We start from the raw sequence: 23,854 nt of genomic DNA, 5'->3' as shown, positions 1-23,854 counted from the left end.
TATTAAACTTCAAAATCCATATCTCCAAAAGTACTTAACCAATTTAGATAATCTTGGTCTTAAACGTTATATGAAAATCTGAAGTATTTTTATCAATTGGTCTTGAGTTATTTTAACCAATTTAGATAATCTTGGTCTTAAACGTTATATGAAAATCTGAAGTATTTTTATCAATTGGTCTTGAGTTATTTTTTGAATGTGTGAGTTGATGATACAGTAGGTACAACAAGTGCTTTGCACTTCTCTAAGATTGGCCTAACTGCTCAAACAAGCTATCATAAAAATTAGAGCATTAGGTGATCTAGTTTTTACATGTGTAAACCAATGTGTGGTTGCCTGGACCCCTACACAGTGTGCCTAGCTTTGCACACTACATAGAGGGCCAGTCTCTTATAGGGACACCTCACGCGACATGCATTGTTTTATTCGCCCAGCAACAGACAGACGTCTGGATGTCCACAAAGTTCTGACAGGGGTTGTGAAGAAATTGTTTTGTTGACTCCTTGGAAAGTCCCAACCATTTGAGTAATGTGAAGGTCAACCTTGTGGTCATCTTGTATCTTGCTGCCATCACAAAATATTGTTTTACTGTGATTAGTTATATGCCTAATATTTGTGTAACTCCATGCATCTTCTGATCAACATCACAGCATGTATTTGCTGAAGAAATCATATTTCTGTTCTGATTTGCTAATATATTTTCATGCCTTTTTGGTTTACATGTATAAAAGACCTGATGGAAGTTCTCCAGATTGGACGTTGTTCAAGGATACCTGGCTCTGTGATCACAAATACACTGAATATGAGCTTAACTTTGCCTCTGTCTCTTTATTTAGCTTTAACAATCTCTTTCGGCATTAGGGAGAGCTGTGTTAGATCTATTCACTTTTTCAGATAACACGCAATGTCAGCAGTATTGTACGTTGGAGTTTCCAAGTTGGCAATCGCTCGGCGATGTTTTTCATCTTGAGTGGAATTCAAGCCTCCTGTATACGTTTTCTCCCATGCCATTTCTGCTCAGAGTTCTCAACAAGATCAAGAATGACCAGGCCCAAGGAATCCGTGTAGCTCCGGACTGGGCACAAAGAGTCTGTATTCCAAGCTACTGAGCATGGCCATCGTTCCTCCAATAAGACAGCCCCTTTGGGAGGGTCTTTTGTCGCAACAGCAGGGGAGGGTACTCCACCCCAACCTGTCCAATGTCGCCCTCTTCCTGCGTGGAGATTGAAGAGCGGCAGTTAACAGCTTTTGACCTCCTGCCCGAAGTCTGTAATGTTATCATGCCAGCCAGACGTCCCTCCACCAAAACGGTATAAGACAGTCATTGGAAGAAATTTGTGGCATAGTGCACAGACAAGTCTGTTGACTACCTTTCTTCCTCTCATTCTGAGGATCTTTTGTTTCTACTTTCTTTGGCCCAGCAGGGCTCTGCTATCGGCACTCTCGAAGGTTACCTATCTGCTATCTTTGCATTTTTGCGGTTGCCTAGTCAACCTTCCTTGTTTAAATCCCCACTTGTAAATAGGTTATTCAAAGACCTTATTCATGTTTTCTCCATCTCAATTCACTATTCCCCAGTGGGATTTGAATTTAGTTTTGACATTCCTGATGTGCAGTCCTTTTGAGCATCTCCACAATTACCCTCTCGGGCTTCTCACTTTGAAAACAGCCTTCCTTGTGGCCATTACATCTGCCCGCAGAGAGAGTGAGCTGCTAGCTTTGTCATCTAAGCCATCCTATCTTTCCATTTACCCTGACAAAGTGGTGTTTCGCACTTGGGCTTCCTTTTTGCCAAAAGTGGCCACACCTTTCATGTAGGCCAATCCATGACCTTGCCTACTTTTTATGCACCTGCACATCCTTTTAAGGAATAGGAGAGACTCCACCACCTAAATTCGTAAAGGAGGATTGCATTCTACCCTAATCGTACAAAAGAGTTCTGGGAGGATGGTCATCCCTTTGTCAGTTATGGGGAGCATCGCTTAACACTAATGAAGTCAGGGCGTGAGTTGTTGAGCTCCCTGTCTAATTCCACCATCTTGGAAACATCTAGATCCGGTGAGCCCATCGTGAACACCCTGGGGGAAACACAGAGTTTCGGGCTGAGCGGTGACCTTTCCAAAATGGCGGCACCGCACCTTGGCAGGGAGCAGATGGCGGCCCCCAGGAGCTGCTGCCTCAGTGAAGAGGGCTTGTGGGGTGCTCTTGAGCTGACAGCAAGAGTGGAGCAGCTCGGTAAAGGCAACAGGAATGGCCCACACAAGTTGCCCAGCGCCGGAAGAGCAGAGACCAAGCAGCAGAGAATGGAGACGATCTTGCCATGGCAGAGCCGGCAGTCGTGCAGAACGGCGATAAGGAGGTGAGCAGCTGGTGGGCCTTAACTAAAGAGCCAGGGGAAGGCACATGAGGGCCCCTCTGAGTGAAGCAGAGCGGCGAACTGGGCTGGGAGCCCCGGGGACCTTCCAAATACCTTTGGAGTGGCATACCGGACCGGGGGATCGGGGGACCTGCCAAATACCCTTGGATTGGGGCAGAGCTTCACCGCCCTGCAGGGGAGCACAAAGGACGCACACTTGGGGGGCACGGAGCACACAAGTCGGGGGCCCTGGGGAAGCCGGCGGATGGACCAGGGCAGCCCTCCAAGAAGACCTAGCACAACACCGGGAGTGACTGTCCTGGAGGGGCTATGCTGAACTGGGGCAGGAGATCCCGGACACCCAAAGGAGTGCTCAGCATCAGTACCCAGGCACAATCAGAGCATAGAAGTTGGCAAGGGCGCAAAGGCATCCTAGAAAAGCATCAAGGGGCAGTGACACCAGAAGACCCAATGCCTGGGGGAACAAGGTGGCCACAATCAATGAACTGGCACAGACACTGTCAAACCCGAAGAAGTGGCATGGCTCAGGTCCCTGTCCCTCCTCCGAGACTCTCCACTCCCCCCCCCCCCGGACCAACCAGAGGCTCAAACGAGAAGCAGCACACTCAGTCTTTGCCGGTGGGAGGCATAAGGCAGCCTTCACTGCAGGACAAAGAATATCACGAAACAACACAATTGGCAGAAAGCGATGGGATGCTGAGGTGAGGCGAGTGACTGATAGAGACCGCCTGCCGACAGGGGTGAGCCATATAGCACTCCCAGATATGGCAAAGAAATTCAGATCGCAACCCAATATTGATGTCACTAGATTGGGTTAGAGAGAGACCATGTATACCGGACTGCCGCCTACAGGTAGAGGCACTAGAAGACCAGGTATTCCACCATACCTTGGGGGAGGCCATAAAAGAGGCAATGGTGTCTTCCCCATTAATTCAATGGGATGCCTTTAAGGCGTTCTTACGGGGACACTGCATTGCAGAAACACTAGGGGTAAGACACACACTAATTATGGACCTCGATAAACATGAAAGGACACTTGGGGAATTGGAGGTGGCCAGACCAGGGAACCGAGCCCTGAAGCAATAGCTACTTGATGCAAAAGAGGAAGTGGCATTACAGACAGAGAAACTGTGATGCTTTGACTACCAAGAATATATGACCAGGGCACACATGGAAAGAGATAAGGCAGGATCTTTACTGGCCTGGCTAGCCAATCCTTCATCTAGGAGCTCGAATATCCTGGAGGTGGACCCGAGGTCAGGTGAGCGCCTGTATACACAGGGGGCCATAAATGAGCGATTTGCTCAGTATTACAAAGTACTGTATGCATCACCTACTGACATAGACCCCCAAAAACTGGGTGTTTTTTTTTTTTTTTTTTTTTACTCCCTGGCCCTCCGGACGATATTGCAGGAGGAAGCAGAGACTGACATAGACCCCCAACAACTGGGTGTTTTTTTCACCTCAGTGGCACTCCTGATGATATCACAGGAGGAAGCAGAGACACAGGTAAAAATAACCCAGGAAGAAGTGAGAGCTACTGTTAGGGCTCAGGCCGGCGGCAAGTTTCCAGGGACAAACGAACTCCCAGTGGAGTTCTACACGGTCTGTATAGAACAACTGGCCCCTAGAATGGTAGATCTTTTTGTGGAGGCAGGTCACCTACCTGCCATCACTGCAGAAGCTATTGTGATCCAATTGCTAAAACAAGGAGGCCTGCCACAGGTCTGTGGACATACCACCATCTATGCTTAATATAGACTATAAAATATTAAGCAGGATACTCGTCTCCAGTCTCCTCCCAAAGATGACAGCCCTGATTCACGAGGATAAAACTGGCTTCCTACCTGGGCGTAACACAGCTTGGAACATCTGACAGCTTGTGAGATCCTGGCTTTGGGCCTCACAATCACACAGAGGCGGTGATAGTCGCAATCGATGTAGAGAAAGCCTTTGACAGCCTCCTGTTGGACTTCTTATATCGGGTGATGGAGAAGATGAGCCTAGGCACAGAATTTATTAAATGGATCAAACTTCTGTGCTCTGCAGCCACAGCCCAAGTTAGAACAGGCAGGCAGATATCATAATCATACACCAGAGAAGGATGCCCACTCTCCCCATTATTGTTTGCCACTGCGGTGGAACCATTGGCTAGCAGGGGTCGAGCAGGCTTGGCATACCAGGGATTAGCAACACAAAGGGGTAACACACCATTTAGCCCGCCACGCTGATGACATGCTACTTTTCCTTCATTAAGCAGATGCTGGGCTGCCAGAAGCTATTACCCTCCTGGAGCTCCTTGGAGATGCATTGAGCCTCTGCATCAACTGGCAAAGGTCCAGCCTCTTTCCCCCTCAGGATGGTGACTCCTCAGCCACTGAACCTACAGGGCCTTAAATGGGAGGGAACATGCCCAAAATACCTAGGAGTCCTTACTTATCATGACCCTGCAAACCGATTGGAGGGAAATATCGGGACAGCGTATGTTGATTTTTGGAAAACTCTACCATTGTCGGTTGCGGCTCAAATTGCAGTACTTAAATTGATTGTCCTTCCCAGAGTATTTTCTCCACACTACCTAATGTCATACCTAAGCGGACATTTAGCGAACTAGACAGCCTGATGGTTGGGCTCATATGGGGCACAGGCAGAAGAAGAGTAGCATTAAATAAACTACAGCACCTAACAGCAAAGGGAGGACTAGCAACACTTGACATGGAGTCCTACTACTTGGCGGCTCAACTCCAGTGGTTTGCTCATTGGCTACATCCTAGAGATAAGTAAGAGAATAATGAGACGAGGACAAAACTGAGTCTCCGGGCCCTCAACTGGATCCTTTTAGGCCCCAGGCACCTCTTAGAGGGCTGCAGTAACGAACTAGGAGTCGTCCTGCACTGCCGGAAATGGACTCTCCAACGCTCCCAGGCAGTATTACCTTATTCGCCTGACCTCCCATTGAACAGTCTAGAGCAAATAGCGTGGAGCCCTTGGTTACAGAATATAACAGAATGGGCTACATACAGCATGAAGCAGGTTGGCGACCTATATAGAGGTGGGGAGCTGCGATCATTTGAAGACCTTTTGGATACTTACAATGTTCCTAGAGGCCAGTTCCTATGACACAGGGCAGTGACCGCAACAGTGAGATACCACTGGGACAGGCAGAACCACCATCCCACAAAGGATGCCAGATACTGTTCACCATATCTGGTCATTCTAAAGTGATAACCTGTCTCTATCAAGCCATAAGACAAGAGCTTACCCCACCATTAACCACACTGCATGAAAAATTAGAAAGGGACATCGTACATCCAATTGCAGAAACAGATTGGATCAAAATACTCCAGAGCACTTACTCTGTGTCTAGTAACGCAAGATTCAAACTGATAAGTTTTTATTTCTTGCACAGGGCCAACCTTACCCCTGGACGTATTATAAGAAAATTCGGAGCGCAAGCAGTGGTCAGCCCAAGATGCGGCAAAGTAGGAGTGGAAATGTTTCATATGGTATGGGACTGCCCATCCCTGGGAGAATACTGGAGGGCGGTTGTGGAGAGCATTAACGAGGTTACGCTGCAGTTCATCCCACATACTCCAGTGGCCTGCCTGTTGGGGGATTTCCAAGGCTCCCAAAACAGAAAACGACCACCAGATTTATAGACCTAGCCTTGACGTTAGCAAAGAGAGAGATTCCCATGAATTGGGAATCTGCCAGAGGGCCGAGACTGCCTAAAAAGAGGGAGGAACTCATCAGATGGACGGGGTACGAGAGTGCGGTCCTGCTTAGGGAAGCTGGGTGAGGCACAGGTTTAATGGAAAGAGCCCAAGCCTGGGAACATCTGGTAGACTGTCTGACTGACCTTGGGCAGGAATCCCCCTCCACACCTAAACAACGTGACGCAGAATGAACTGCACAAATAAGTAATCTCCCATCTATTACTAGGGGCCGAAGCAAATAGCAACCTAAGTGCATCTGTGAATAGTGGGATTGGAGAGTACCGGCAACCACAAATGTAACAAGGACAGAGAGAATGGGCATAAGGGGGACAATGGAGGGTATGAGGGCAGACTGTTGTTGCTGTTGATGGGTCCAGGGCAAACCTTAGTACTAAAACTAATTCTCACACTCTTTGTTCACGGAGACCAGGCTAAGTAAAATCAAGCTGTGTTTTGTAGACATACCGATGTGGTGCAACGTGTTTGAACCCCTGTTATCTGTGTTTGCATTATGTGAAAATAAAATAAAGTATGTTTAAAAAAAGTCTCTTTGCCAGTTATGTGGGTGCAAAGAAAGGTTGGGCACTACAAAAGCAGAACATCTCCCAAAAGGCCATACTGTGTATTAAAATCTGCTATGCACTAGCTGAGAAGAAACCAACTGAAGGTTTGCGTGTTCATTCCACTAGAACAACAGGTGAGACCACTGCGTTTGCATGCGGAGGTCCAGTCCTTGATATGTCAGGCATCAGCGTGGGCATCCTTGCACACATTTACCAAACACTACTGCCTGGACAGTCAGGTCTGTAGAGATGGGTACTTTGCCCATTTGGTCCTGTAGGAATTTCTAGCTTGATCTTGGTTCGCAGACCCTCCTCCGGGGATGGTATTGCTTTGGTATCTATTCACAAGGTAAGGAATCTGTAACTAGAAGTCTCTCTATTAGATGAACAAGTTACTTACCTTTGTTAACGCTTTCTCTGGTAGAGACATATTCTAGTTGCAGATTCATTACCAACCCACCCATCCTCCCCGCTCTGCGAACTGATTTCTAGGAACAGAGACTCCCCCTTCAGGGCCTTAGTTTTGACACACCAGTAGTAATTGTTCTTCTTGACTCTGCGCTTTTGGTGTGGAAAGTCGTGAAAAGAAACTGACGTCAGCGCACCCGTGTGGCACAGGACCCACAACGTCATTTACAGCGCCGATGACGGACACGGGCCGATTGATGCCACCTAACTGCTTGGAGGGATACTGCTCAAGAAAAATCTCTGAATCCAGACTGACGCCTAGGGAAATTCAGATGGTAAGGACTTTGCAACTAGAATATGTCTCTATGTCTCTAAGAGATAAGGCACTATCAAAGGTAAGTAACTTGTTCATCTGACTGCTGCCATTTTTTTCAAAGTGTTGGAGAAACATGTGAATCAACAACTCATTGTGCATACACAACTTAAGGGCCTACTCCACCCTTTCCAATATGCATTTCGAGCAGGCCATAGCACTGAATCAGCTCTTCTTGGAGTTACTGAGATCTTGAGGCACCAACTGGACAGTAGAGGAGCCCCTGCACTGATTTTGTTTGATCTCTGTGCAACGTTTGACACTGTAAGTCATAGCCCTCTCCTACATAGATTAGAGGGGATCGGAATACAGGATATTGCGCTTTCATAGTTGAAATCCTTCCTGCATGACCGTACTTCTCAGGTCCACACTAATCAACATAGGTCAAAAGCTCAACCTTTAGCTTCCAGCGTGCCCCAGGAATCTACTCTGTGCCCAATGCTCTTTAACTTATATGTTAGACCATTGGCAGTGATAGTAGAAAGTTGTGGTCTCACACCCTTCTCGTATGCAGATGATACTCCGATCATAGTATCTCTGTCAGCCAAGGTCAGTCAAAATGTGAAGGCCCATAATTCTTGCCTCATCTAAGTTTCATTATGGATGGGTGCTAACTCCATGAAATTAAATAGTGATAAGACCAAGGTTTTTATTGGTGGTCAGTCCCCCCCACTCCATGGGACTCCCATCTGTGACCTGCAACTATGGCAAGTCCCCCTTGCCCAGTTTTGGTCTCAAAGAACCTGGGAGTTTTGCTGGATGACAAACTGTTATGAACCCTCAGATTTGCTGCGGCAATTTGCTTCAGCATTCTGAAATGGCTTAGCAAGATTCTCCATTGTCTTCCTTCCTCTACCCAGAGAACTGTGATCTAGGCCCTGGTAATTTCCAGGCTGGACTATGGGAATATTTTTATATGTAGGGCTGGCAAAAACACTACTTAAACACCTACAGATTGTTCAAAAGGCTGCTACACGTCTTTTGCTCCATCCTGCTAAATTCACCTCTACAGCAAGTATGTTGTGGACTTCACACTAGTTAGCTGTTAATCTTTTTGTGCATTTTAAGGTGTTGTGCTATATGCACAAATGCCTCTCAAATACCGGACCTTCCTATTTGGCATATTTGGTGTCTCTGTATTTCCCTGCACACTGTTTGCGCTCTAGTCATCTTAGGCTGACTGTAATTCCTAGAATCAGAAAATCCAGTGAAAAAGGATGGGCATTATTTTTTCTTTGACCTAGACTTTGGAATGATTTGCCTCTAGCTCTGAGAGAGTGTCACTCACTCTCTCGATTTCATAGATTTCTTAAAGCTTTGTTGTTTCCACCCTCAGAATTGTCCTAATTCGATACTCCTTAAATGGCAGTCTGGTTTGACTCTTTTTCAGTATTTGAGCCTAGCACTGGCAAACCTTTTCTAGATATCCATGCACTGCACAAAATATGTATAATGATAATAATTTGTCTTCCCACAAAGAGTGAAGAGACTTGTCCCTAGTGAACATTTCTGGTATTCCAGTTTCTAATGGGATTGTTTGTGATAAAGTACCATTTGATATATATGGACCGACTGAAATGATCCAAATTCCATATGTTTTTAAAATTTCCATGAATGGCGTTACTACACCTGGGGTTGTTTCTGATGACTGGGATGATAAAACAGTTGATTCTATGCTTTCTGAGCTTGAATATTACACTGTATTTGAAAATGAATATATGAATATGAACACTGCAAATATGGGGGAATGTTCTGTTACGATTGTTACTGACATAATTATTTACATTGAGCAAGCACTCCCAGGAAAGTTTTTGATTACACACAATAGGAACATTGTTGGACTCCATCAGTGGGGCGTTATAAACCATGTATAGAGAAATTCACCTATTTTTCTGGGCATGTCATCACAAATCCTGAGTCATATTATTTCAAATTATCCACATCAATAGCAAAACAAAATATTAGTAACCAACACTAAATTAATGTATTTGATTCCTTTGTTTCATAGTTGGACATACAAGGATATGATTATTGGAAAAAGACAATTGACTTAAAAACTGTTTGGGGAATGAAAGATTGGCATATACAATGCATGGAAGCCTTATTTAGACCATGTTTAATTCTGTTACAAATTATTTTCTTGAACGACACTGTTCAGCGAACGACTTGCCTTGAGTTAGCAAAAGTAAAAGAAATTAATGTGCCTAGTATTCCCTCCATAGATAAATTTGACAATTGGCAAAAAAAATTGATTTTTCAGGAGACCAGTTCAATGGTGTGGTTGAGAATGATACCTTTAATTCATGCCGTTCTGGTCTCAATGGGTGGTATTGTGGCTAGTGGGCACAAATGGTTGTCTTGCACATTTATTTACTCCATATGGGGTTTTAGAGTGAGCAGACCGGACCCTCATTATGTCACCACACAGCACTCCGGTATTGTCACCTGATACAGCATAGGTACATTATGTCAGCAATGGTTGCAATTCTCCATGTCAACAGCTGTAAAAGAACACTTCCCTCTCCTATCTGAAGACACAGGCTTACAAGATTTCTCACTAGGTCCTAGAAAAACATGCTCCAAAAGATTTCTAAAATGCACTATATAACAAAATTTGAAAGCTTTCGCAAATGGAAGCTGCTGCTCATTCAAAGGAAGTAAAACTTGGAGAAAGCTTTAGTCATTGTCGTGAACTCTAAGGAGTTATTTGCAGCATTTAACCTTACAAGTAAACAACAGATAATGGTGAAAAAGGGATCTAGTTACATCTTACTTATTAATGAAAAGCTAGAAAAGTTGCCTTATACAGTAGCTGAAACACCATCATCAGTGGCATTAATATATGGGGTGATATCCCTGCCGATATCCACATTTCAATTCACCTCGTGTTTGAAACACTTTACTATTTACTATTGGCAGGTTTGAATATTAAGGCGATGCCTACATCCATGAGGTGTGGGAGCTGCCCTTTCATTTCAAATTCTTGAGTGGTGAAAAAGAGGTTTTTATTAGCAAAATCGAATGCAAGACTTTGGTGAGTCATTCAGTGATTTGCAAAAAGGTGGCATCACACAGCGCTTGTAATGGATCGGGTGGAACTTAGCCTGCTACTTGAAGGGTATTCCCACCACTGTGATCCACCCAGTATTTCATTTACTGTCAAATGGGAGTTAGCTGATGCTGAGTGATCACGATTGTTGTGGGATGAGAGCAGGTGTTCCGTATGTGATTTCTGTTTCTCGAATAGTGACTTGCTGTGGAAATGTATTTTTCACTCCCACACAAGAGATAAAAGTAGCAAATTTGTGGCTTCACATTGCTACTTATAATGTCAATTTCTACAAGCTGAGCAGACTAAAGTCAATATTGTTTCAAAAGCACATGGCGCTCACACCCACCAGTAAAACCCATGACCAGTAAGTGGCAAAGTCTTTGGCTGAGATGCAGTCCCTTCTTATTGTGTTCTTTCCAAGACACTTTGGTGAAGTGGTGAGTTGCATCCAACACCACAGGGATTCTGCATTTCTTTAAAGCCGTTGTGCCTGGATTTGTAAGTACATTCCAGACTGTCTTTGGTATAATACCTTCCATCAACATTAACTGGCAGCACTTTGCTGTTGCTATATTTGATTTGGCTGCCCCATCTCAACAAAGAAGAGTGACAGAGCTCCCACCAGCCCAACTGTGTTGTGAACACATGATGCAGCATTTTGGAGTATCATTGTAGGAGGAACTTGACAAGGACTGGTCATAGTCATTTTGACCGGTTCCTGCTGTGTGCAAGCTGTTTTCCATTGTTTATGCAAATGTGCAATGGGAGTGTATCTTGTCCAGCAACAAGTACTTTCTGTGGACATAAATCTTATGATGTTCTCGATAAGGGCTCATGCTGTTTCTTCTTGATGCCTTCTATGAGCCAGCCTTCATGGATCAAGTCGCTTAGGTTCAGGTGCCCCAACATCTGGCACAGCATGGAATGCTGCCCCCCTTGACTATGACTATGACTATGGCTGAGTCTATGGATCATGTGTGCTCCTTTGACCTTTTGAATGATGCTTTGGTGGTTTTATCATCTGCCGAATTGGGGTCTATCCTGGATTCCATCTCCACTACTGTTTGATGACCTCGTGCGGGATTCTAATGGCTTTTAATTTGCACTATCTTTTCCAAACTATGAATTGTTTTCATTTGGCCTTATGCTTTGGCATTTTTCGTTTGTCATCTTGGACGTTTTTATCTCTTTTATATTTGTTATGGGTTTTATATATAGATTGTGTATGTTTTATGCTAGTTTATTCAAATACTAGGCTTTGCACTTCTATTCGGCACGGGGAGGGTGTTGTAGGATTGCTTTAGCTCCTAGGTTGGACACCCTTATTTTAGCATTAGGTCCATGGCTTGTGCCTTTTACATTCACACACACTTTATTTGTTTCCATGGTTTCTAGCAAAGCCTGACAAGCAGTGTGTTCCACAACACCCCCTTTAATTGTTTGACTCCACTTGGAGCTATTGGACTGATGAGTCTGTGGGAGTGAACATGTATGCTGTAGTGGTATTTAACCTAAGGGACACAAATCTACATTTTAAGGGGCCCAGGTTTGATGTGTAGCTCGCTGACAAAGGCAGACATGAATCCAGAAACACATTTGTCCAGGCATCCAGTGAACAGGCTGTTCCAACACATGGCAAACCCTCTACTAATTTAAGTTGTTTAAGATAAGTGTAATGCATATACCATATTGCATGTGGAAGAACTGATGCTCTTATGCCAAGCAGTGCCCCCTGATGGCTCTTACATCCCAACCTGCAAAGTTTAATAGAAGTCTTTTGAGCTCCTGCCAGCTTTTCTCTGAAGATAAGAACACTTTTGTGCCTCTAGTCTGGATAAACACAAGTGGTACATGAGGAGATCACATAGCCTAGGCCTGCTGTTACTCTAGACTACCTTGGTGGGTGATGGATTCCCCTGGTAAGAGCGGACTATGCAGGATCCTGACATCTCGTATGTAAAGCACACAGCCTATTTACATCTTGCATTGCTCCTGTCATTTGTGCACATGCAACTGTTGTGGCGGATACTGCTTTGCAACTAAATAAAATGGACTCCTGCACTTGGATGGGAAATTCCTGATCAAAATCATTTGTGTCTCATTTGTGTGTCTAAGTTTCCTTTGGGCACATGTAGCTTCCTTTGGGCTTGCATACTCTCCCTGCTGGACTGTTCCACTATCACTACAGTGCTCCCTTCCCACCAGCTTGCAGGTACTGCTGATGTTGTATGGCAAAACCCAATCCCTGCACTGCTCAACCATGTTGGAAGAAGGTGGCTCTGTCGCAGTTGCATTTTTGTAAAGCCCCATGATGAATCACTCCACTCACTAGTTTAACTGTCAGTGATTGCCTTAAAGTGGAAACTGCCTGGCATGGTTCTTGCAGGTATGAGAAGGTTTTTAGGGCCATAGATCGAAGCATGATGAGATCAGACCTGCTCCATTTTATTGGTGAGTAGGTGCACAAGATTGATTCTGCAGGTCTGAATGTGAGAACATCAAATTTCTATTATGGAATGGCATACCATCCCAAAAAAGTATTCCTACTTTGTTCTCTAAAACAATTGACTGGTGTGATAGCAGGCCATGGTGAAGTTGTGTCGACATATTTTTTATCACAAGTAATACTTGTTCACGAGTGCTATAACATTTATATAAAGATCAAGATAAAATAAATACTAGAAGAACACCCAGTACGGAAAGGAATACTGTGATTCATAAGTATTGGACTATGGCATGGAAGACTGTTATGTGACTGAGGAATAATTATGAACTCTAATGGGAGTACTGGTAGACTTTATTGTGCATGTACCAAAGTTCAGCTTTGGTCAAATGTCTTTTGAAATTGAGGAATTTGACGTCAGCTGAATAGATTACTGTTAATGTACTTCAAGCAAAGTAGAGGTCACAAATCTGTGTGCTCCACAGAGGCAAATCTCAGATGGTATATAAACATTGGATGGAAGTGATTTTATTTAAAGGACTAAATAACAGTCTAATGCACACCTGTTTATAATATTGGAAAGAGGGGGAGATGACGGAGTCACCTATCCAGGCTTAATTAGGAAACAAATAGAGTTATGAGTTCACTTTTTCAAGTTCTTTCAGAAAACATTCTAAAGAAAAGGAGAATAAAAAGTGTAAACCATAAGGAAACCTGTGCCTCTTAATGGGTCTTCTTAGGACGATGTGGCGATTGATGCAGGTGATTTAATACAAAAACAAGTCAATAAAGCACTCATGGGAAGCACAGAAGAAAGACTGGTTCGTTGGTGATAGACAAAGGCAACAAATGTAGTAAAGTGTTAAAGTAAGCATAATCATGTATCAAATATATATTTTAATCTGTTGTCTCGAATACCTTTAACAGTTTCTGGACATTCATTCATTTCCTTAGTAAATAGGTTTTTGTTTAGCAGTTTGCTCAAATAATGTGTATTCCTTTTAACTGCTCATTGTTTTTATTTTTTATTTTAAACAGATGGGGAGCATGGTTCAAATTGCTATCGAATGGCATCCTGTGGTCAAGATATTGTAATAAAAATGTGGGTCATATCGTATAATGATAACACTGGTATGTATGGCATTGTTTGAAAATGACAACACTTCTGAACCATTCAATGCATATTTTGTGTCATTGTGAACATCCGGATGTTCTGTCTCTTAGTTCTTCCTTGATTCAAACGATTGTTCACTCTTTTAGGATCTCTGTTTTGAAAGGCACATACAGGAACATCACCCAATCCAACATTAAAAGAAAACTATAATTTAGGTGCCATTGTCATATGAAATTATAGAGAAACCAGATTATTTGACCAAACCATTCAAAGAAGTGCTATAAGAATTAAACAGTGTTTGACTGAGCAATGCTCCCTGCGGCACTCTGTTGGCGAGAGCCTCGACAGAAGAGCATCAGGAGGAAGGATTCCAGCTTATACTCTGTCAGAAAAGATAGAAGCTACAAGAGTGCCCTGTAGTAATCACGCAGAGAGGCTGGAACGTAAGATGTTTATTCAATTGCTCCTCACAATCAACTGCCGCTACACACACACTCAACATTCTGAACCAAACTCCAGGGTGATCCAAAACTCAACATTCTAAGGTGAGTGGAACGTACTATTTAAACTATAAAGACATTAAATATGTACATTTAAGGGGTTCAATATATCTCACTAATATGTATAAATATTTATATTTACATATTTACAACATAAAAATATGTAGTCCTTTTACATTTATGCTTACAACATATCTCCTTCCCTTACGGATAGAGTACATAGTCTCTCTGCCACACAGGAAATCTTCGGTCACGGGAACTTGTTCTTCTCTGAGAGGTATTCGAAACTTGTCTTTCATTGTCAACAATCACAGCCTCTTTTCTTGGCCTGTTTATCCATCCATTGCTTGGTACAATGCGATCCATGCTCCATACTTTACCATCTTGTAATTTAACTACGTTACGATGTACTTCTTTGATTTTAATGGGGTTAGAAAATTTGCTTTTACTATCTTGATCACATCTAGGAAGTCGAACTTTCACCCATTGACCCACATACCAATGCTTGTTTTTGGTTCCAAATTTTCTATTGTACCACTCCGTATACTTATTTTGTTTTTGTTTAAAACACTCGGCAGATACCTCTCTTTGTTCACACACATGTTCACCACCTCTTAAACAATTAGGGTTCAATTTTGTTCCAGGTTGCCTTCCCTTCAATGATTGAAAAGGTGACAAACCCGTGACTGAGTTCGGGGTATTATGATATGACCACAGCATCTCATTCAGTGCTATTTCCCCTTGCATACCTGATACTTTGGCTCTTTGGATACACTCTTTAATCACTCTATTCATTCTTTCGACTAAACCGTTAGCCTTAGGATTGTACAATGCTGTTCTAAAATGATGCACCCCCCACTTCTTCAAGAACTCTTTCATGTGGTCCGAGGTGAATTGTACTCCGTTATCTGTCACCAATGTGCTTGGGATACCTTCTCTCATGAATGCTTCTGTCAGAAATTTGATGACTTCAATTGTAGTTATTTGGTTAACTATCTTGAACATGGTCCAGTGTGAATGATAGTCAACAAGGACAAACATGTACTGACCTTTATTTCCTAAATAACTCATTGGGCCTAATATATCCAGGCCAAGCTTATCCCATGGTTTCACCGGAATGTTCACAGGAGACAGTGGAGCCTTACGTGTCGAGTGAGATTTATCACTCGCGGCACATGCCCAACAATCCTGCACTATCCTCTCTACCTCACTGTCCATTTGGGGGAACCAGTACTTGGCACGTAGTTTGTTTTTCGTGAGACTACGACCTAAGTGTCCCTCATGAGCCAGTTCTACAAGTTTGGTCCACAAGTTACAAGGAGGTATGATTCTTTCACCTCTCATTACCAGGTCATTTGAGATGTGAAGTTAAAATCTGACATTCCAATAACTTTTTAAAGGTTCTTCTACATCTTTAACCTTATCAGGCCACCCATTAACAATTTTATTCTTAATTAATTGCAATGTTTGATCCTTTTCTGTTTCTTCTATCCATTCTTTTTTTGTGAGGCTAGCAAGATCTATCCACAATATGGATTCATTTTCTTGCAAATCCTCCTCTTGTTCCGCTACTTCCTCATTTACTCTATTGCCTCCCGTAGATCTGGACAGAAAATCAGCGATGTTGTTTTTGTCACCTGGCACGTATTCTACATTAAAATTGTACCCCTCCAGACCTAATAACCATTTGGCTATCCGTGGAGTAGCACGTTCCCTGCCTTGAGTAGTGAATACATTGATTAATGGTTTGTGGTCCGTTTTGATTGTAAATGGTAAACCCCATAAGAAGAATTTAAAATGAGTTATGGCCCAAAAACAAGCCAACATTTCTCTTTCGATGGTTGAGTATCTTCTTTCTGCTTCATTTAAAGCTCTAGAAGCAAATGCCACGATTTTCTCCTGCCCATTTGATTTCTGGCCTAACATTGCTCCCAACCCTTGGCTACTGGCATCAGTTGTTACATATGTTTTTAATTTAGGATCACATTTTCCTAAATGTGGTGAATGCATTATGGCTTCCTTAATGTCACAAAACGCTTGTTGGCATTCACTGCTCCATAGAAATTGATTATTTTTTTTCAAAAGTGTTCTTAGAGGAGCTGTAATTATAGCAAAATTCCGCACAAATTTCGCCATGTATTCGGCTAGGCCCAGAAAAGATCTAAGCTCTTGTTTGTTTGAGGGAGCTAAAGCCTCTTTTACTGCTTTAACCAGATCATTTTTGGGTTTAACCCCTTCCTCTGAAATTTTGTGACCTAAATACTCTACTGATGATACCCCAAATTGAAATTTTTCTTTTCTAATTGTCATTCCAGCTTTGTGTAAAGCTCGAAGAACGCTCCTTAGGGTGTCATCATGCTCAGGTCTACTGTTACCATAGATCAATACATCATCTTGGAAACACAACACGTGTTCCATACCTTCCAATATTTTCTGCATGATCCGTTGGAACACCGCCGCAGCTGAGGCCAGTCCAAAGGGCATCCTGCAGTACCTATAGGCTCCGAAAGGTGTGATAAATGAGGTGAGAGAGCGTGAGGAGGGATGAAGCTCCACTTGGTGATATGCTGAGGAGAGATCTAAAACACTAAAGATTTTGGCTGGTCCCATTGTACTTAACATCTCATTGATTTTTGGTAAGGGGAACCTCTCTACCCAAATATTAGCGTTCAAATCTCTCAGATCTACACAGACCCGTATCCCATTGCTTCCAGCTTTCTTTGTAATCACCACCGGAGCGACCCATAACGCACTATCAATTGGTTCGATGATTCCCAACTGCTCTAAACGACACAATTCTTGTTTCAGAGGTTCTTGCATCAATAATGGTACCGGCCTTGTTCTATGTGCAATAGGAATTGCCCCTTCTTTAACTATGATTTTGTGTTGATAATCTACCAAACGACCCAGTTTATCTTCAAAAAGGCTTGGGAACTCCTTACACACGGTGTAATCATTGTCTGTATTCCCTACCAGCAATACCGGTTCCTCCTTGTTAGGGTCCAAACGTATACCTAAATCCCGTTGATGCTCCCATCCTAAAAGATTTGAGCCTTTACTGGTAAAATACACTTTACCCTTAGTGGATCTACCCTTGAAGGTTATGTGCATGGACAACATTCCCTTCAGGGGTATGGGATCACTGTTGTAGCCACCTGGACAGATATCTGCTGGTTGTAACTCATATCCCTTGCTCTTGAATTTACTCTCAAATGTGTCAAAGTTTATAAAGGTAAATGGAGAACAGGAATCAGCATAAACCCATATACGTTCTCCATTAAGATCTATTTCGCAAGAAGGGTAGGTGGTCTTACGGTCTGTGTTATCCATGCCCTCCTTCACTTGTAGTACAAATTTGCTATAACTGTCTTGGGTATCTTCCACTTTATGTACAATTTTTCTACTTAGATTCTCATCTTTTTCTCTCCTACATGCTCTCGCATAATGCCCCTTGTTCCCACACTTCCTGCATATGCAATTACGAGCTGGACATTCCGGGCTGGTAGCCAAATGTTTAGTATTACCACACCTGTAACACTTGTTCCTCAAATTCCCCATGAAATTTTTTTTTATTAGTAATTTCCAGGATTTTGAGTTCCTCACTACCTCTAGGTTCCTTGTCTTCTTGGTTAGATATAGTTCTAACTTCCTTTATTCCATCTACTATGCTGGAATTTTTGAAAGCTCTTATACATTCTGCTGTTTGCTCAATGCTCTTAGCCACCTCAATAGCTTCTTTCAAAGATGGACTTATAATTAACAGTTTCTCCTGAACTTTGCTATTATTAGTACATCTCACCAATTGATCTCTAATAAGAGAGTCTTCTAGGTTACCAAAATCGCAAGTTGAAGCCAAACCCCTAAGACTGGCTATATAACTCGAAACTCTCTCATCCCTCCCTTGGACTCTACTGAAAAATTTGTGTCTTTCAAACACCACATTTATTTTTACCCCAAAATGACCTTCCAATTTTCTAAGAGTCTCTTCATACACATCGAGTTCCTCTTCCTCGTTCTCCACTTCTTCTCCAAAATCTGTTAAGTTGTCATATACCTTACGTCCCTGTACCCCTAGATTGTGTAGTAGGATATGCTGTTTCCTTAGTGGTGAAAATTTCTCTCCTCCTATCGCTATGAGGTAAGATTCAAACAAACGTCTCCAATCTTTCCATAGTAAACTGGGTTCCCCTGTATCATTTAGGAAAGGAGGGGGTTGAGACATACTAGCTGCAGCCATGACCACTTTACTACCTGTTGTTTTTGTTTACTGTTAATATCTACTTTCGAGTATTGTTAAAATGTTATGTACAATAATTAAGTTCCTAAAGCCTTAATCATCTACTTATCAATACATCCCCAACCAGATTTGATTTACATATTAACAAACTTCCAATATTATATTCTGTACTGGAGATTCAAAAGTTATTTTGTTCTGGAAAGTCAGGGGTTAATCCTCGATCTCTTGAGGAGCGTCACAGGCTCGTGGTACGAGACGCTGCCAAATGAAAAGCAGGAGATTTGCTCGATTGCCCCTTTTTTTTTTTTCCTTCACCGCAATTGCGTAGTCCGATGCAGTCTCTCAAAGAGACTGGGAACGCCGCTTTCCGTGACAATGTGCACCCGCTAACAAAGTCGGCTGGAGGGACGGAGAACGCCTCCACTGTCACCCGATGAGCGCACCTCACCTTCAATTTGATTTCAGTCTCCCCGCGAGACCGGGAACGTCGCTTCCAGCGCACAATGTGCACACGATACAAAACTTCGGTTGGAGGGACGGAGAACACTGCCACCGTCCGAGATGAGCGCACTTCACTTTCGGATCGGCTAGTCGGAACACTTCCTCTGAAGAGGCAGAACGATTGTAGGTGAGCCACACAGCGCCCTGTTGGCCCCGTCGAGCTGTCAAACTACCTCACGATGAGGTTAGGAAAGTTGGGGAGTTTGTGCCAACGCACAGCCATGCACCACGTCGAGAATCTTAACAACAAGGTTCCAGCCTGCCCCCAGGTACTCACGCTCGACGTGGTGCTCCTACTCCGTTCCAAGGACTGCCATACGTCCTGGTTCGCAATCAGCACCTCAGTGACAGCTCATATCCGCACCAGTTTCCGACTCAAATAGTTCAAAATGTCAGTTTCCTCCTTGACAGCGATGTCCTCTCAGTTGTACCCAATGAGAGAACGCCGTAACTTTTACCACCCTACACAGGCGTCTAGGCCTAACACGAATTCCCTGGTTCAGGGGTGGTTCAGGGGTGAGGAGTCACACTGCCTCTGCGCAGTTCCTCGGTAGATGGATCTCAACAGACGTCGTATCCCATCCTCGTCGCCAAAAGAATATTATTTCTGTAGTAATCACGCAGAGAGGCTGGAACGTAAGATGTTTATTCAATTGCTCCTCACAATCAACTGCCGCTACACACACACTCAACATTCTGAACCAAACTCCAGGGTGATCCAAAACTCAACATTCTAAGGTGAGTGGAACGTACTATTTAAACTATAAAGACATTAAATATGTACATTTAAGGGGTTCAATATATCTCACTAATATGTATAAATATTTATATTTACATATTTACAACATAAAAATATGTAGTCCTTTTACATTTATGCTTACAACATGCCCTTATGCAGATTTAAGCCATTCAGTGGATCAGGATATCATGTGAGTCAGTGTCAAATGTGTCCTTTGAATCTAACAAAATAAGGGCAGCACAACCATCTGGTCAAGAAAGGTACCTGCAGGTCATAAGAGGGAAACATGCCCTTTTGAAAAAAGCTCCTTCAAAATGTTAAATTCAATGAACTGCAGCAGTTCACTCATACTCTCCTTTTCAAATATTTTGGTTTCTAAAGGTGGTGACAGGCTAGGGTTAAAATTGCTCTGAACTTGTGCCTTTGCTTTCCTAAGGAAGGGGATCAGGCTATCCTGTATAAAGTCTAGATGGCCTACTGAGGTATAATAGGAGGTACTGAACAAATCATTAATTACAAGTGCAGCTATATTCAAAGCCTTGTAAAAGAGGGAATGTATGGATCTATATGGAAGCTGATTAAATAACTGTGGCTACAGGAGAACTCTTTTTGACATAAAAGTGACTGAATTCCATGAATAGCTCCTTTACTCCAGATCAAATAGGTTTTGAGTGTGATTTAGCTGATTGAGTGAAAGAAATACAAATAGATGCAATTTTGTCTGCGACAAATGCAGAATGGGAGGTAAATAATGGTTGCTAGGGCGCAGTACTAATAGATGATGTCTCTAGCTGTGGTAGATCATAACATTCTTAAATGATAACCTAGAATTCACAGAATAGTCAATCGCTGTGCATCGAGATCACAGACAGTCACATGTTGGTTGTAAGGGATTAATGCTACCAATAAAATAATATATTTTGGTTGGAATGCCACATGAGTTTATAAAACTGCTTGCCCTCAAGATAGCCTTCTTGTACTGCAGAAGTTCCATTACTACCCTTACCAAACGACAGCCTCAAAAAGGCAGTATACAAAGAGTTGTCTGTGTCCTTTTTTAGCTCTGGTCCTTCAGACCCTTTTAGATCCTGGCTTTACTGTGAACGTACTGCCTCTTCAAATAAGAACTAGTTCATAAAGGCAATATTGGACACACAACTAGGAAGCGTTTATCTAGTCCCATATTAGACCGGTCTTGGATGTTTCTGTTCCCCCTAAACCCCCTCCCCCCTTCCTACTATTACCCTAATCCTTGGGCCCTCCAAAAGGTAAAACAGAGACACAGGGCTCTGTCATTTTGTTATCTCTTTATTGGCCCAGCAGATCTATGTGTTTTAATGTTTACTGACTCACAGTCTCCTTGTTTGAGTTTGTGATAACTTTTTCTGTTTATTCATATGTTTCTGTCATTGATCAGTTCCTTCATGACTAACCGTTTATTGTTTGTTAATGGTGGAGACCCAGTGCCCCTTCTTGACATATTTCATTCACCCTACTCATACTCCTTCCTTTCAGTCTGTCTCTGCCCACCACTTCCCTCCTCCTTTGGTTTGGCACCTGTGCAAACCCTGATTTGTCTAACATCTCAGTCTTAATTTTCTTCTCTCCTTCTGGCATTCTGGACCCGTTTTCTGGGTTTATCCTTAAATATGTTTTCTTCTGGCTCCAAGTATCTTGCACCCTGCCTTTCCATGCTCTACAAGCCCACTGTTCTTTAGAAATAGCTTTCTGTTTGAACTACCTTGTTGTAATTAAAGGAATGCTTGTCCATTTCTACTTCAGATTGACCATTCTCTAAGTTTGCCCTTTTTATTTAGCTCTCCCCTACCAGACAGTTCAAGTTATCTGGTTGCGAAATACATGTTTTGCACTTACCAAGAACTTACTGTGGTTTAAAGCCCTTCACTGCTGACCATTGATAGGCTTTATTCTCTCTCTTATGTGCTTTCTTCTTATTCAGTGGCTTTCTTTATACCAGCTTGTTTGTCTGTCCCCTGGAGGATAGCCTTTTTACCATCCTTTTGCCTGACTAACTTGTATCCCTCCACTACTCCGTTTTAGGGAGCTTTTTTTCTTTTCGCTCTGTCCGTCACATGTGTCTCCCCAACAAAACACTACTGTGCTCTGTGTTTCTTTTTTCCTTTATATGCTTCCCTCTGCAAACCCTCCAGTGCATGTTGCTGTCTCTGGTTTGTGCATGTTCCCCACAAAAAACACAGGCCCTGTGTGTTGCGATTTACCATGTATTTGATCTCTCTTGTGATTCCTCCATCCATGAACAACCCTCATGACCTGTTGCACTCTTCCTTGTGTGCTATCCATGTAAATCCCACATCCCATCACTTGCTGTGTTGCTCTCCCTTGTGTGCACCCCTAGCCTTGTGATCCATGTTGCTCTCGCCTTGTTCTTCTCCCCTACAAACCCTTTTCCATACCGTATGTTGCTCTGTCTCTCCTGTGCTTCTCACCCTTCCAAGCCCGGGTGTTTCATGTTGCTCTCCCCCTAGCTTGCTTCCCCCTGCTACCTCCTGACCACCCTGCAATCAGTGTTAGTCTTTCTATTGTGTTCTTCCCACCCTGACAACACCACTGTACTCTGTGATGCTCTCTCCCTCGTGTTCATTCCCTCGCACAATCCCCGCAGTGGGGCATTGACCATGCAAAATGTCCAAAAGGTGAATCCTATTGGCTTTGCCAGTGCTTGTTTTGATTCTGTACGGACTTGCTTTTTGAGATAATCATCAGATTTGTTACGCTTTGGGATCTACTGGATAAGTTTCTCCCTCACAGAGTTCGTTGTTGGTAGGAAGAGACAGTGTAGTTGAGACCTGGGTCTCCACTACACTGGTAAAGACAGTTGGTAAGGATCAAACGTACCCATGCATTACACGGACTAGAACTGAGCTGCCAGTTCTTCTCTCCATGCTCCATGTCTCCACTCCTTGTGATTCCCGACCTGCCAGATTGAATCGCTGGTCTCCATGGTGCTTGAGGGGTGTGTGACGCCTTCCTTCTGATGATCCTTCACATTGAAAAGTATGCTTCCTGGTTCTTTAGTAAGGATTTAGGATTTCCTAAAGGGCACAGAGCACTTCCTCCTCCATAAGCATTGTAGCCTCACAGCTGAAAATAAACACAAAGTGTTGAGAATGATCATTCGTTAAGCCCTGAGGCACAGGAACATACGAATGCATCAATGCTTTTCAACCACACATGTGGATCACATAGCGTGAATCTACATAGTGACCATATTAACTGTTTTAGTTTTGTGAAAGTCTACATTTTATGAGCAGCGCGAGACAGAACTGATGCAAAGGTCTGGCACCTGTTATTTGACGGTGAGTGAGTGAGAAATCTACCCTAGGGTGACTTTATACATCCTTCTACTTTTTTCCTCAGTTATTTTTTTTTTTTCAGAATGCATAATTGTGTTTGTAAATTGGGTATCATCACAACATTTATATTGCTTAAGTGGGCACTTCTTACTTAAACTTCACTTTTTCCCCACTGTCTGAATTTAACATTTTCTTTCATTAGCAATCATGTGTGCCACAGCTGAAACCTTTAGTCCAAGTCTCCCATAGGCATGACTTCTCTTACCTGAAGAACTCCAAAGAAATATCTTGAGGGGAAGGAATTTTTCCTATATTTCTACCATTGGAGATGATGCTTCAGAATAATTCTCTCTGGTTAGGGAAAAAATATTACACACCTTCCCTCCAGAAAGGTTAAGGTGATATGGTTAGATGGAACAAAATAGAAATAAGGATGAAAAAGATGTGTTTAAAAATAATCTTGCCGACTTTGCAATTACTTTTAACCTACTGTTGG

The 23,854-nt window shown here is 42.9% G+C and overlaps 1 protein-coding gene across 1 annotated transcript in view; it reads left to right on the top strand.

The window, feature by feature from the left end:
* Positions 1-23,854, top strand: part of WDSUB1 (WD repeat, sterile alpha motif and U-box domain containing 1) — a 357,702-nt gene that overhangs the window by 125,293 nt on the left and 208,555 nt on the right. Inside the window, exon 4 of the mRNA XM_069224186.1 lies at positions 13,971-14,063. Coding sequence (XP_069080287.1) covers positions 13,971-14,063 — 93 coding nt within the window. The remainder of the gene's footprint in view (positions 1-13,970; positions 14,064-23,854) is intronic.

The sequence above is a fragment of the Pleurodeles waltl genome, chromosome 3_1 (assembly GCF_031143425.1).
Source record: "Pleurodeles waltl isolate 20211129_DDA chromosome 3_1, aPleWal1.hap1.20221129, whole genome shotgun sequence".
NCBI lineage: Eukaryota > Metazoa > Chordata > Amphibia > Caudata > Salamandridae > Pleurodeles > Pleurodeles waltl.
This window is presented reverse-complemented; position numbering and strand designations above follow the sequence as displayed.